This window comes from Garra rufa, chromosome 6, assembly GCF_049309525.1.
Source record: "Garra rufa chromosome 6, GarRuf1.0, whole genome shotgun sequence".
Taxonomy (NCBI): Eukaryota; Metazoa; Chordata; class Actinopteri; order Cypriniformes; family Cyprinidae; genus Garra; species Garra rufa.
Genome location: NC_133366.1, coordinates 23,263,096 through 23,279,532, shown reverse-complemented (window position 1 = coordinate 23,279,532; position 16,437 = coordinate 23,263,096). Strand labels below are relative to the sequence as shown.

Sequence of the window (16,437 nt, the reverse complement as noted above, 5' to 3'; positions counted from 1 at the left end):
TGATCCCTCCTATTTTGGTATTAACATTTTGCAGATTCTGCAAGGTGTATGTAAACTTTTGACCTCAACTGTAGGTGGTATGTTATTTTCAAGTGCAATAGAGCATTAAACTTTTAGACATTTCATTGCTGGACTACTGCGATGCATGCAACCAACATAAATGAAACATTGCCAGATTAGTGTTCAACTGTTTTGGGAACAACTTTGCATGCTTTTGTGCCTGTTCACCTTTCAAAACCACTTATTCCAAAGAGTCATGTAATAATTTCAAACAACGATGATGAGAACAGTAATGGAGGATGTTGTGGAGAATCCCAATCACTTTACATGTCTACATGTTTCAGAAAGCCCAACATGATTGTGCACCTCATCTAAAATACGGTGCAGGGTAATGCGCTTGGAATTTCAGGCATGAGAGAAATGAATGCTGATGCATTGGCTGTCTATGCGAGTCGTGCCGTTTCGCTACGACAGCAACAGCTTGTGGTCTCACATTGCTTGGCATTTTTTCGAAACATTATTTCTTTCTATCTCTTTTCCGTCGCTGCGCCTGATTACGTCAATTATCCGCAGAGAGACTGACCAGTCAGTGATTCAGTTCGGATGGCATTCCCCTATAGTTTGTCCCTCAATGGCATCTCTGTTAAGTCAAGACAGTGACACTGTGGCCCTATGCCTCTGTATGCATCACACTTGTGTGTGTGTGTGTGTGTGTGTGTGTGCGTGAGGCAGACAGCTGCTGCCACACTTGGAGGGGCCTCTTCAATTTCGTCCCACCCTGTCCCCACTCCCTCTCCCTCCTTATACACAAACACGTTCATTTTACGTACTTCTTCTGGAGCTGGAGGACTTTTCGAGATGTGGACTCAATCTTGAAATTTAGTAGAAGGGTCAGTTTGGATGCATTCAGGATCTAAAGGTTGGAGGTGGTTGCTGTTCTTTGGGAAACGGAGCATCTCACATTTGCTTCTCCTCAGATCAGTCTTCTTCTGAGAGTCTTTGGCTTTATGTGCTCTTACTGGCTTACTGACATTAAAGAAAATGGGACAGGCACTTACCACAGGTGGCTGAACACTACACTTTCTGTGCCTGCGCTGGATTCAGAAGCACAGGACTCAAGGTAGGATTGATGTATTACAGAACCAGAGCAGGATGGCCGGATTGGTGTCATGTGGGAGTGTTTTTGTCTGAAATGAGGACATCTTACTGTACTGACAAAGGCAAGTGTGTCGGTTAGATACGAGGGTTGTGTGTAAGTGAGGAAGAGAAAGAGAGAGAGTTAGTGCACAAATGGGAGTGATGTTTATGGCTCACTTGACTTGGCCACTTTCCTCCAAAATGAAGACATTGCTTCTCCAAAATGAAACAAGTTTGACATTTTTATCCCCTTTAGATTTCTCTACCGCAGCTGCTGGAATCAGAAGCTGTTTAAGTCTATTCTAATACTTTTTTGTGATTACTATTTTTCTCTTGCCTGGACAGTTTAAAGTTTAGTTTTAAAGTTTATTTCGTGTCCAAGATACAAAATGAAAAAAAATACCTATAAAAATATAGTGATTTTTGTATTAGTGTTGGTTTCAAATGTTTTTTTTTTTTTTGTGTGTGTGTGTAAACTAGTTTTAGTGTTTTTTGTTCAATTGAATGACCTAAAAAAATGCAAGATTTACATGCAAGTGTAGACATCTTAATCATTATTTATCACAAATTTTCATACAGTTTTCAATTGAGATTGTATCACTTTAGATATTTTACAATCTGACACAAACTTGCTATGTGGAGCTCATATTATCAGATTCTTTTTTTAGAAGACTTATTGACCTTGACACTCAGTCATGAGGGTCAACAGGGGTCCTCTTTGATTATAATTTTCTTTTTTTTCTGTATGTTTCTCTATGATGTTTGCACGACATGATTTTATTAGTCGCATCATGTTACTTGATTTGGCAGACAAAGGTTTTTCAGCTGTTTTACAGTTTTCTTTTTCTCTTGGAAATAATAACCGTAACATAATGCCAAACAACTCAAGGTTTTCTTTTTTTTTAAGAATGTCACCCTTCTAATGATTTTGTTCTTTATTATGATATCAGAACAGCTCTGACACCATAGATTTTTTTTAAATATCTAAATGAATTAACTTAAGAAACTAAAATAACCACAATGAGAGGTGTATTCAAGCCATTTTATCTGACTTAAAAAATGTTATGCTTTAATGTAGAGCTGCAAAACGATTAGTCACGATTAATCGATTCAAAATGGAAGTTTGTTTGCACACTATATGCATGTATACTGTGTATATTTATTATGTATATATAAATGCACACATATATGTATTTGTATATTACCACTTATATATAATTTATATTATATATAAATATAAATATTTTACATATAAATCTAATATTTTTCCTTAATATATACATGTATGTGTGTGTATTTATACATAATAAATATACACAGTACACACACGTATAGGATGCAAACATAAACTTTTATTTTGAATCGATTATTTGATTGATTAACCGCGATTAATCGATCGATTAATCACAAAAAATAGCCGTTTTGCAGCTCTAGTTTACCGTATTTTATTTGTTTATTACATTTTTCCTTCTCATTTTATTGACTTAAACTGATCAGCATTCTTTTTGTTTGACGTGAGCTCTCTTGCATGTTCACGGTTCACTGAAGCAGTTCTCTGGAAGATCTTTTGTTCCGTCTGTGTCGTTGTACCCACGTAAGCTGATCCGTGTGACAGGTTAGCCGGGGCTCTCTCCTGCCAGTAAACATACACATGCACACACTATCTGTGTAATATGAGCTTCAAATGCTTTGTTTTGAAGCGGCAGGTAGAATCTAAGAGGCCTCTGTGTTGGCTTAACCATAGTAGAGGAACAAAGCTAATGCTGTAAATTGTAGGACTTGTCCTGTCGTTTTTTTTTATCTCTTATCAAGTCATGTCAAGTGAAAATGTTCAGCCTGTGACTGTTGAGCTTTCCAAACTTAATATGGATGACATGATGCTTGGATAATACTTCACTGAGAAATTTAGGTCACATCGCACAATTAGGTCTATCATGCTGATCAGTTGTTAAGTGTCATGTTGTGTGTGTGTTTGGTTTGGCATGGCGGGGCTGTTGCCTCTTGTGTTGCCGTGCAGTGGGGTGATATCCAGAGGGCCAGAGCTTGGCTCTCTAACAAAGAGAACCCTGTGGATGGAAAAACAGCTGAGAGGGGGTGAGAGGGGGTAAAGTACAGCATTGTTAATCCCCTCCAAACCTGATGGTAAAAAATAAACAACAACACAGATTGAGATTCCTGGCAGTCTGGCGCTTTAATGACAGAAGCCTGTAAACTTTTCCTCAGGGTTACTTTGCTAATCTTGTTTAAGACAGAGTGGTCTGTTAAAGTTTAAGGGCAAATCTAAGTAAAACGTTTTCTCCACTATAGTTGGAACTTCGTCTTGTAAGATGTTAGGTGTAATTAGTTTTAATATTGTTCTATCTGCAAGGGCTGTGTGCGAGTAACCAACTAATCAAGTACTCGTTCTGCACCAACTAATTGATTAAAAGGAATTGTTCACCCAAAAGTGAAAATTACCCCATGATTTCTTCACCCTCAAGTCATCCTAGGTGAATGTGACTTTCTTTTTTGAGACAAATACAATCAGAGTTATATTAAAAAATGTCCTGGCTCTTTCAAACTTTATAATGCCAGTGAATGGCTGTTCATTTTTGTCTAATAAAAGTCTAATAAAGTGCATCCATCCATCATTTAAAGCACTTCATACTATATATGTTAATAGGTTAATAAAGACCCTCAGAAGCAATTTGATGCATTTGTGTAAGAAAAATATCCATATTTTAAACTTAATAAACTGCAGTATAGATAAGAGGGTGATGTTCCAGTGGAACATAAGGCCTTTATTAACCCCTGGAGCCATGTGGAGTACTTTTTTTATGATGGATAGATGCACTTCAATGGATTTCATCAGTCAATCAACTGCCATTATAAAGCTCAGAAGAGGGTAAAAATTTTTTGGGTGAACTATCCCTTACTATCCCATTTTTGAAAAGTCTTCTGGAAATAATTAAATGTACTCTCATTAGAACCGACATGTGATGCGATGACATTTATTCCCCCCCAAATATTCTGAATATATTATAAATATATAAAAAAATTAAATTAAAAATGAAAACTATTTATGATTAAAACATGAAAAATAAACCAAGATTTAAAAAAAAGTATATTTATGTTATTATTTTAAGTCTTTGTTATAAATATTTTTAGCTGATCTATTGTGTGCTTGTTGAAATTGTAATTTCTGGGAAATATACAAAATATGAATATCATATGTCATACCCATTATTTTTAACTTGTGTTTTAATTGGAGTAACCCATTACTTACTTTTATGTGACTGAAAGTACTTCACCGAAATTGGTCATAAATGCTTAATTCAAGAATATTATTTTATTATTAACCAAGGTAACACTTAAGTTTAGGGACCAATTCTCACTAATAAAAAAAAAAAACTATTCATAATTAAAAAAAATCTGTAAAAATTAAACAAAATATTAATATCATGTGTCATAATCAGTATTTCTGAACTTTTATTATAATTGTGTGTGTTATTTGACTGAAAGTACTTGACTGAAATTACTAAATAAATTCAAGAGTATTAGTTTAGGAATCAGTTTTCACTTTTAACTAGTTGCTTATTAGCATGCATATTACTAGCATATTGGCTGTTTATTAGTAAATATAATCACATATTAATGCCTTATTCTGCATGACCAAATTTTGGATCCCTTAATCCTTCCCCAAACCTAACAACTACCATGCTAACTATTAATAAGCAACAAATTAGGAGATTATTGAAGCCAAAGACATAGTTAATAGTTAGTTAATAATGAGAATTAGTCTGTAAAATAATGTGAGACCATTACAAGTAATAATAATAACTTTCAGGTTATACCATTTGTAAATGCATGTCTTTTTTTCCCCTTCATCTGATGATGCTTTTCATTTTCACATAATGTCGCCCTCTTTTGTTTTGTTTCCACCATATTTCACATCCACCCGTCTGATAGATCCATGTGTCCTAGTTTTCAAATAGTTGAACTACTGCCCCTTTCACTTTGTCACGATCCGTGACATTCTGAACTCTGCTTTTTATACAAAACCAGCATTTCCATTTTCCCTCGATTTTAAATGGGAAAAGCATGCATAATCAAGCTGTAATTGTTAGTTACCTCTTTTAGCGTGAGTGCTTCACAGTCTTTTGGGTGGTGTTAAATTAAAGTCTGTCTGCAGAGGGTTTAGCCAGTATCTCCAAGCAGACTTTTGAGTGGAGTCTTGCCAGAGTGAGGCTGTCTGAACCCACAATGTCCATTGCATCAATAGGATCAGGCTGGATCAGTAGGATCAGGTGTCACAAAAACACCTGCAATGACTTTTGTAGGGCTGAAACATCTCACAATGCTTTTCCTGCAGTTAGTCAGTGTTAATTTGGTATGGTTCTCATGGAATATTATTACATAACGGCATGAATATTTCAGAGAGGCCAGTCTGATGAACTATTCGTAGGCTGTGGACATGTTGTAAGTTCAGTTTGTACTCTAAACTCCATGTAGAGATTGAATGAGGACCACTCGTATAAAAAAAAGAGTGGGAGAAATTGCAATGGTCAGCAGGGCTGCTATAAACATAAAATCTTGCTTTTTGATTTACAATCATGGATTTAGCAAACTTTTGTAAACGTTTGTCAAGATGGCCATCACTGGAAATGACTTGCACAACTGGTCAGGAGAATGATTCAATAAGTGGCTTCTTCATTAGTCATGTGACTTCAAATGTGTTGTAGTACATAAATAAAATGGTTCTCCTCTCTGCTTTCAGGCATGGAAGAAGCGATGGTTTGTTCTGCGCAGTGGGAGGCTGTCAGGAGACCCAGACGTGCTGGAGTATTACAAGAATGACCATGCCAAGAAGCCCATCCGCGTGATCGATCTGAACCTGTGTGAGCAGGTGGACGCCGGTCTCACATTTAACAAGAAGGACCTGGAGCACAGCTTTATCTTTGACATCAAGACTATCGACCGGATCTTTTACCTGGTGGCAGACACTGAAGAGGAGATGAACAAGTGGGTGCGCTGCATCTGTGATATCTGTGGCTTCAACCCCACTGACTCGGAAGGTAAATCAGGCCAGATGCAAACACACACCAAGGAATTTAATAACTCCAATTTCATTAAATGATTCTTTAGGACTTTTGAGGAAGATATTTGATTGGAAAAGAAATGCAGTTTCATTTCCAAATAATGCAGACATAAATATATATAAAACAATGTTTTCAAAACTTTCTGATCTCATGACAAAAACTTACCTGTGGGATTACGTACCAATAAGTACACGTACATTTAGAGCTGTCATAAATCCTATTCAATAACTGACCATAACTTAATAACAATATTAAGCAAACAAAAATGTGGCAAATGTTTAATTCATTTTTATAAAATGTTACTGGCAAAACACATAATGTGCATCTTCAAAGGCTTACTTCACCCAAAAATTAAAACTCTGTCATTAACCACTAACCCTCATGTCGTTCCAAACTTATAAGACTTTTGTTCATCTGCTTACCCCCATGGCATCCAAGATGTAGGTGACTTTTATCTCCTCAGTAGAACACAAACTAAGATTTTTAACTCAAACCATTGCAGTCTGTCAGCCATATAATGGCAGTCAATGGGACTCACGGATTTGAGAGTCAAAAAAACATACACGAACAAAACCATATTAAACTCTGCGGCTCGTGATGATACATTGAGGTCTTAACACATGAAACAATCAGTCTGTGCAAGAAACTGAATGGTGTTTCTATCACTTTTTACCTCTGATCCACTGCAATGTCCAACTGTCCTGAGCATTCGCTCTGGCATAGTAGACAACTACTCAAAATGGTGATTACTTGTGCTTATCCTGATCGTTGCAACCGATTAAAAACTAAAAGTTTGCTTGCGCAAACTTATTCGGGAGTGTTGACTTTTCATCTTTTCAACTATTGAGCCTGATTGACTGAAATCATGGTTGCTTGCTCTTCGTCATAGTTAGACAGTGTGGTGGATCAGAGGTAAAAGAAAATATATAAATACTGTTCAGATTCTTGCACAGACCTATTGTTTTGTGTGTTGAGATCTCAATGTATCGTCACAAGCCGCAGAGTTTCATTTGGTTTTGTCTGTGTATGTTTTTTGACTCTCAAGTCCGTGGGTCCCATTGACTGCCATTATATGACTGACGGACTGCAACGGTTTTCAAAATCTTTGTTTTTGTTCTACTGAAGAAACAAAGCCACCTACATCTTAAATGCCCTGGGGATAAGACGATAAACATCAAATTTTCAATTTTGGGGGAACTATCCTTTTAAAAGAGTTATTGTTGAAATAAGTCATTATTTTTGTTTTCTTTGCACACAAATATTTTCTTGTAGCTTCATAACATTACGGTTGAACCACTGATGTCACATGAACTATTTTAATGATGTCATTACTACCTTGCTGGGCCTTAAATGTGTCAGTTGCTTTGCTGTTTATGCAAAATCAGAAGGCTCTCAGATTTCATCAAAAATATCTTAATTTGTGTTTCAAAGATGAACCGGGCTTACCGATTTGCAACAACATGAGTTTTGATCACTGTACTGAATCCTTGTACTTTTTAAATTTGACAAAAATTTGACACATCTATGGCTTGGATTCTTGCCCTCCTGGGCCCTGCAGGCGTAATGGTCATTCTCTGTAATGCAAATACTAGATCGAAGTGCCAAAGTCCAAAGTGTCCCCCTAAGATTGACTAATTGTGGCACCTCAGGGTCTCCATCAGCTCAGCAGTATTGATCTCAGATGCTGTCAGCTCACTGTGGCCTTCTTCGAAAGTGATTTGAAGTCCTGAAGCTTGTGAACACTGTTGTGGTAAATGATGCTCATGTTGGTTTCTAATGAGGAAGTGCTTATGTTTGAGCTACGGCTTTGGAAAACGCTTGTGGTTGTACATCTGGCCTTCACCGTTTCGTGAACTTTTGCTACTTTGTAGCAAAGACACAGCTGAGAAAAGGCAGGAGATATAGGAGAGACGGAGATGGAGGAAGGGTGTTACAGTGTACAAAAATTAGTAGTACTTACCACAGTTTACCACAAGTTATATTATATGTTTTATTAAACACTGGTTTAGTAAGTATGACTGTTGTAAGTGAGCTGTTGTAAGTGAGGGAAGAGATTTGAAGTGCTTCCACTTTTGGATGCAGAATATTAGCAAAATGTATGTTTTAGTCAGAATTATTGTGCTTACATTGTATTTTGTTCCATCTGTTTGATGCTTAATTTAAGAGATTTGTTTCCGTCAGGATAAGCCATTGTGCAAAATGGAAATACTTGCATAACGTTTTAGCATACAGACAAGGATACAAAAGTTTTATTACTTTTCGGGGGAATTATAGTACATAAAATCCTTTGCTTCCTTGTTATTCCCTTATCTATCTAGTCTATTTTATGGCTCTACACTGCAGATGTCTCAGTGATGGCCTGCTTTTCACTCCTTTCTATGCAAGTCAACAAAATATGTGTTTGCTACTACGTTTAAATGAAGGCAAAATGTGTGAATATTAATTTGGTCATGCATGCGTTGCTTGGTAACCCACTGCGAGCGTCCAGTCGAGCAACTGAATATTCATGAGCAACTTCTCAACTTGACAGCTGATTAGTTAAAAAGTTAAGCCTACTGGGAGAACATCACGTAATTATTAATATTCATGATCAATGCCTCTGCTATGATTGGCTAAAGGTGTAAGACCCCAATAATACATCAACTTTGTTTCAGTTTTAGTAAAGTGTATTTCATAGCATGTTAGTATTACTATAATGAACTCTGATATGAGTACTACCACTGAATTTGGTTTTGTGATGCCTCTTTTTTCTACTCTAATGTTGAATGTTTACCGTTTTTGCTGTATTGATAATGCATTATATCAGGTAAAGACCTAACAGTTTTAAACTGTTCATTTTGTCTAATGTTAGACACAAGTCATTATTAGCCACCAATACTAAACAGGGTACTTAGAATGCAAGTATGTAGGGGGGATTTTCCAAGGCTTGGATGATTCAGCAGCAATCCTGACAAACAAGAATGGGGAGGGGAGAAGAATGAGGGAAGGAGGAAAACGGGGAAAAAAAAGAAAAAGTGAAGAGACAAAGTGGCCCTGACAGCCTTGAGCTGCCTGCACTCAGAGAGAGTCAAATGCACCCAGGGAGTGAGTGGGTGTGTGTGGGTGTGAATGTGTGTGCGCACAAGTGATGTGTTTGTGTGCGTTTTACTGAATAACTGAAAGCAGAGTTTGAAGAGAGACTTGTACAAAAACATGCACAACCACCCCGTTAGCCGCACTCCACTGACCTTGAGAGTAGGCTGTTCAAAGAGGGATGGAAATAAAAATAAAAAGTCAGAGATAAAGAAAAGCTCTTTTAAAAGAACATAGACAAAAAGCTTTACAAGCTATCCTAGATGCCACATAAAAACCGAGACTCCGTCATGGATTAGTGGCACTTTCATTAGTGTCTTGTGTTCAGGGTTTCGTCTTTACACTGTTCTGTACTTTCACACGGCCTGTGTAGGATGGTGGCCTTAACCTTGATCGGACCTTTACAAAAACAAGTCTTTAATTCTCCCTCAAAGTTACATGGTCATCTCTCCTCTCGATTTGAAACTCATCTTCAGTTGATCTATCATTTTCAGTCAGTTTATTGTAAAATGTGACCATATAATACAAACTTAAAGACCCAATGGAATTTTTTAGCCCATATCTATTATCTTTAAAGCTAATCTTTGCTGGTGTACTCCTAAGAATTAGGCTTGAGTAGATGCAGACATTTCGAGATTAACAGTCTTTCTCTTTTTGGAACATAAAAATATTTGTACGCTCTCAGCGATTTCCTCCAATCAACTGTTTCTTCTCTCAGTAACACCTGTAGCTGATTAGCAAGAAGCAAATCATCATGAATTTAAAAAAAAAATGACACCCAAAAATGAAAATTCTGTCATTAATTACTCACACGCATTGCATTTCAAGCCTGTAAGACCTTCGTTCATCTTCAAAACACAAATTAAGATATTTTGGATGGAATCTGAGAGCTTTTTGACCCTGCATAGACGACAATGCATAGTCCATGTGACATCAGTGGTTCAACCTTAATTTTATGAAGCTATGAGAATACTTTTTGTACACAAAGAAAAACAAAAATAACGACTTTATTCATCAATTTCTTCTGCACTTGTCAGGCAATTTTTGGGGGTCTTTGAACTCTTGGTTGCATGCAGTTTCTAGCGTGCTGTCGGCATGTTTTAGCTTTAAAAATATTTAAAAAATCCTGTTTATATTAATGCAGTTACATTGGAGGTGTATTTGGAAAATTTACGTAATTGCAATGACACCAATCTTTAAATCAAATAAGGTAATAGAACTGAGGGTTAGCTTTCAATTAATGGCATATAAAACAATAATAAATGATTATCCTGTGATGTGTCTCCACATATTTTTAAGTTGCATTAATTAATATACAGTGGTGGCCAAAAGTATTAGAACACTAGTATTTTCACCGGCGAAAATTTGTTTTAAGTCAGTTATTTCATTTTTTGCTGTGGTGTGTCAGTAGGAAATATCAGTTTACATTTTTAATCATTCATTTTGCCATTATTTGTAATCTAGTAAGATTTTTGTTTGCACAAGGAGTCTGAGAACAGAACAAGAGACAGACTAAATGCAGAAGAACTATGGCAACGTCTCCAAGATGCTTCAGGAGACCTACCTGCAAAACTAGCTGAAAAACTTTGTGCAAGTGAATCTAGGGCAAAAGCTGCTTTAAAGGCCAAAGATGGTCACACCAAATGTTGATTTAATTCAGTTAATAGAAGTTAATTGATGACATTATTTTGGATATCATCCTCATTTAACAGCATTTTTACATGAGTGCCTAAAACATTTAACACTACTGTAGCTTTGCAGGTCGGTCTCTTGAAACATCTTGTTGACGTTGCCACAGTTCTTCTGGATTTAGTTTGTTCTGTTTCTTCATGTCAATCAAGAAAGACTTGATGATAATGAGATCAGATCTTTGTGTGGAGCACTGGCTGTTGTCAGACTCCTTGTGCAACCAAAAATCTCACTGGATTATTACAATTAATGGCAGAATGAATGTTTGGAAATGTAAACTGATATTTCCTACTGACACTACAGCAAAAGATTAGAAATAACTAGTATTTTCACCATCTAAAAATGGTTTTAAGTCAGTGTTCTAATAATTTTGGCCATCATTGTATTCTATAAATAAAACAAAATACATAGTTTTAAGCATGAAATAATCACAAGAAAATAAATGGATGCAAGAAAATAAATGGATGGATGGATAAATGTAAATATTTCGATTTTCGACATTCAATATAATTTCCAACCACAACATTGCATTTCCATTTCATTTGATCAATTCACACCCCCCCCCCCCCCCCCTTTTTTGATTAAAACAATGCTGCCCTGAGCTTGATCTGATCTTAAGTGTGAAGCTTGGTGATAATCTCTCCTCTCCTTTCTTTCTACAGACTCCTCGAAGATCTCTCACCAAGTAAATGTGCCAGGGGGTCTGGTGGTGGATATGGCCCCTAGTGGAGGGCCAGGAGGAGCCTTAGGGGCTTCTGCACTGGCCAACCTGCCTCCCCCCTACCAGCCTGTCAGCATCAGACCCTTGGGGTCCTCCTCCAGTCTGGATGAGCCTCAGGACTACCTTTGGCTGCTCAACTGTGAGAGCAAGAAACCTGAGCCTAACAGGTAAGACTTGTAATGCATCACACAATGCTCGGGGCATGTGTATATTGGCTAATTTAGAACATGGCTCTTCCAATATTTTATAATGTAGAGCTGTTCCTTTTTTGAGTCTGTTGTTTTTAAAATAAGCTGTTATATAATATGAATTCCACCCACTTCTATTAAGAGGCTTCAGGATATTCAGGTGCTGTGGGTGAAGACCTGGATATGGGGCTCATTGTATGTATTTGTGTGTGTGTGTGGTGTAGTCCAGTGCTTCCTCTTGCTCTAGGAGAGGAGGAGCAGGAATATCTGCTTTTGGAGGAGTGTGAGAGCAGGAGCGCTCCTCCTGACTGTCAGTGAGTGAAGAGCATCAGTGTGAAGAGTACAATACTAAACAGCACACACGCATATGGCCAACAGCCAAATACCATTATTTTACCTAAAACTCTGTATACCATAATAACTTACTAAAATATATATTCTACTGAGGTTTGACTAAAATGGGTCGGTATGTTTTCTTGCCTTCAGTGCTTCAGGACTTGTGTGAAATGTGATGTGCATGGTTGTTTTTGGCGCTAACCTTGCCGATTCTAGTTGTATATTAAGAAGCTTATTACACAGCTTTCTGGAATACTTGATAACGTTGGTCAATCATTGCGTTCTTTGGTCAAATATTGTGCAATGATTGCTAAACTATATTCGACCTTCATGCAAATGCAAAACTATATTTTGAGTTTTATGTGAATTACACTGATGCTAGTGATGCTTTTTTTGCACCAAACTACTGAATACTGTTGAGGTTAAAGTCTACATTAACCTTGCAGAATCTGCAAAATGTAATTTTTTTTGCCAAAATAAGAGAGATCATACAAAAAGCATGCTGTTTTTTATTTTATTTAGTACTAAATCTGATATATAAGATATTTCACATAAAATACATTTACATATAGCCCACAAAAGAATAAAATAAAAATAAAAATGACCCTGTTCAAAAGTTTACACTTACACTTGATTCTTAATACTGTGTTATGTGAATGATTCACAGCTGTGTTTTTCTGTTTAGTGATAGTTGTTCATAAGTTCTGTGTTTGTCCTGAACCGCTAATCTTCAGAAAAATACGTCCCACAAATTATTTGGTTTCTTAGCATTTTTGTGTATTTGAATTATTTCCAACAATGACTGTATGATTTTGAGACCCATGTTTTCACACTGAGGACAACTGATGGATTCATGTGCAACTATTAGAGAAGGTTCAAACGCTCGCTGATGCTCCAGAAGGAAAAACGATGCATTAAGAGCCAGGCGTGTAAACTTTTGAACAGAATTAAGTACATTTGATGTGTACATTTTTCCTATTTTGCTGTCTTTCAGAAGCTACAGAAGATACTTACATGAGTAATGATAATACAAAATAAGTAAAATTTACCGTGATCTTCAAATAGCTCTTAATGCATCGTTTTTTCTTCTGGAGCATCAGTGAGTGTTTAAGGTGTCTGTAATAACTGCATATGAGTCCCTCAGTTGTCCTTAGTGTGAAAAGATGGATTTCAATATCATCCAGTCATTGTTGGAAAGGGTTTAAATACACAAAACTGCTGAAAACAAAGAAATTTGTGGGACCTGAAGGACTTTTCTGAAGAACAGCAGGCAATTTAACCGTTCAGGACGAACAAAGGACTCATAAATAGCAATCACTACAAAAAAAAACAAAAAAAAACAAAACAAAAAAAAAAACAGCTGTGGATTATTCAGGTAACAACACATTATTAAGAATCAAGTGTATATAAACTTCTGAACGAGGTAATTTTTATAAATTCAATTATTATTTTCTGTTGTGGATTATATGTAAATATTTTAGTGAAATGTCTTATTCAGGTCAGTACTAAATAAAAAATAACATGCATTTTGTATGATCCCTTTTTTGGTAAAAAAAACATTTACATTTAGCAGATTCTGCAAGGTGTATGTAAACTTTTACTCTACTGTACATCTTTAATTGCCAATTGCTGTGCAGTATTGACCAAATGACTATACGTTATCTTTTACATGCCAGTCGATTAAAAGGATAGTTCACCCAAAAATTTGGCATTCCAAACCCATAAGACTTCGTATTCATCTTCAGAGCACAAATTAAGATATTTTGGATGAAATCCGAGAGCTTTCTGACTCTGCGTATATTGCAATGTAACTGACAGGTTCGAGGCCCAGAAAGGTAGTAAGGACATCATTAAAATAGTCCATTTGACATCAGTGATTCCACTGTAATGTTTTGAAGTTCCGAGAATACTTTGTGTCCAGAAAGAAGAACTGAATGTTTATTCAACACGTCTGACATGGAAGAGAGGAAATTGTTGAATAGAGTGGTTATTTTTGTTTTCTTTGCACACAAAAAGTATTCTCGTAGCATCATATTGATGTCCTTACTACCTTTCTGGGCCTTGAACGTGTCAGTTGCGTTGCTGTCTATACAGGGTTAGAAAGCTCTCGATTTCATCAAAAATTTCTTAATTTGTTTTCCAAAGATATCGACATGAGGGTGAGTAATTAATGACACAATTGTCATTTTTGGTTAAACTAACCCTTTAAAAATACAAAGACTAATTTGCATTGCGATTTTCATAATGACGGAAGTTACTTGCAGGCAGCATGAAGTCACAAATAGTGTGGTATGTGTTTGAAGAGGTGTTTTCATCTTTGTATTGATTAGGAGCTAGTTTTCAATATATTTATCTAGCATTTTTTGAGGTACTTAACTGATAATCTGTATCTCATGGATGGGCTTCTTTACAGGGGCCATGGCGAATGCTCCAAGTCTACCTCCTCCGAACCCGACTGTAATGACAACCTCCCTTCCCACCACACGCCCACCTCCTCCTCCTCCAAGCACGCCTCTGTCAATGGATTCTTTCCTTCCCAGCATGCCGCTGGTCTCTACGATTCTCCTCCTTTGCGCGGGCAGTCGTTGTCGGCCGACTCGCAAGGCCTGTACCTCCTGCCCCGAAGTTACTCTCAGGACACTGTGCTGCTGCCGAAGTCGGCGTCCTCCCCTCACGCTCCTGACAGTGAGCCCGGTGAACTCTATGTCTTTAACACGCCTGGTCGTAAACCTTCTTTAGAGGCCCAGTTGCGGAACTTATCAGTTAGCTATGATATTCCACCAACACCTGGAAGTAACTGCACCTACCAGGTTCCCCGTACAGCTGGGGTGGAGGCTGTTTCTGGGGCCACAGATGTGGTACCGCCCCCTCGTCCACCTAAGCCTTTACTGACCACAGGAGCAGTCCCACCTGAGCGGTCACCCACGGACACATATGTGGTACCACGGTCAGTGTCTGAGACTGATGGAAATTACTGCGTGCCATCTAGCACAGGAGGGAACAAAGCACTAAGGAGCAACACAATTGGTACAATGGATTCTTCACGTCTGCGTAAAGGTAGGAGGATATCTGTTGTCTCAGTCACCTGTGCTACTTCACCATCATTATGAAAGCAAAATATCAGTAACAAAACAAGCTCAAAATCTCAAGCAGAAGTAGCCTAATGGTTTAGAATCTAAACTTCAACTTGCACTGCCTTTATTGTGTCCTTGGAAGGGATGGTCTTCAATACTGTTTGTCTACTGCAAATTAAAGTTGCATCTCCTTTGTCTATACAAATACTCTGCCATTCGAAAGTTTGGGATCAGTAAAGTTTTTGTTGTTGTTGTTTTTTTTTAAAGAAGTCCCTTTTGCTCATCTGATCTGAATAAGATATTTCACATAAAAGCCATTTCCATATAGTCCACAAAAGAAGATAATAGTTGAATTTGAAACTGCCTGCTGTTCTGTAGGAAAAATCCTTCTACAAATGCTTTGGTTTTTCAGCATTTTTGTATATTTGAACCCTTTCCAACAATGGCTGTATGATTTTGAGATCCATATTTTCACACTGATAACTGAGGGACTTGTATGCAACTATTACAGAAGGTTCAAACACTCACTGATGCTCCAGAAGGGAAAAAAAACAATGCATTAAGATCCAGGGGTGCAAACTTTTGAACAGAATGAAGATGTCTACATTTTTCTTATTTTGGCTAAATATCATTTTCATTTAGTACTGCCCATCAGAAGCTACAGAAGATGCTAACATGTTTCCCAGAAGACAAAATGAGTTGAATTAACCCTGATCTTCAAATTTAAAAAGTTTTCGCCCCTTGGCTCTTAATGCATTGTGTTTCCTTTTGAAGCGTTTGAACCTTCTGTAATAGTTGTGTATGAGTCTCTCACCTGTCCGCAGTGTGAAAAGATGGATCTCAAAATACACAAAAATGCTGAAAAACCAAAGAATTTGTGGGACCTGAAGGATTTTTCTGAAAAACAGCAGACAGTTTAACTGTTCAGGACAAAAAAGAGACTCATGAACAACTATTACTAGACATAAAAACGAGAACAACAACAAAAAAACTGCTGTCATCAATCCTGAAAAAAGTGTCATATATATATATATATATATATATATATATATATATATATATATATATATATATATACAAAACTGAGATGTATACATCATATGAAAGCTCAATAAATAAGTAAATAAATATAAATAAATATT

At 36.9% G+C, this 16,437-nt stretch overlaps 1 protein-coding gene across 1 annotated transcript; it reads left to right on the top strand.

Annotated features, from left to right (window-relative positions):
* The first annotated feature begins 3,964 nt into the window (after positions 1-3,964).
* On the top strand, positions 3,965-15,331 carry LOC141336887 (GRB2-associated-binding protein 1-like). The gene is made up of 5 exons (XM_073842606.1): positions 3,965-4,021; positions 5,894-6,191; positions 11,639-11,864; positions 12,110-12,199; positions 14,635-15,331. The coding sequence occupies exons 1-5, from the start codon at positions 3,965-3,967 to the stop codon at positions 15,329-15,331; spliced, it is 1,368 nt and encodes a 455-aa protein (XP_073698707.1).
* Positions 15,332-16,437: the final 1,106 nt, after the last annotated feature.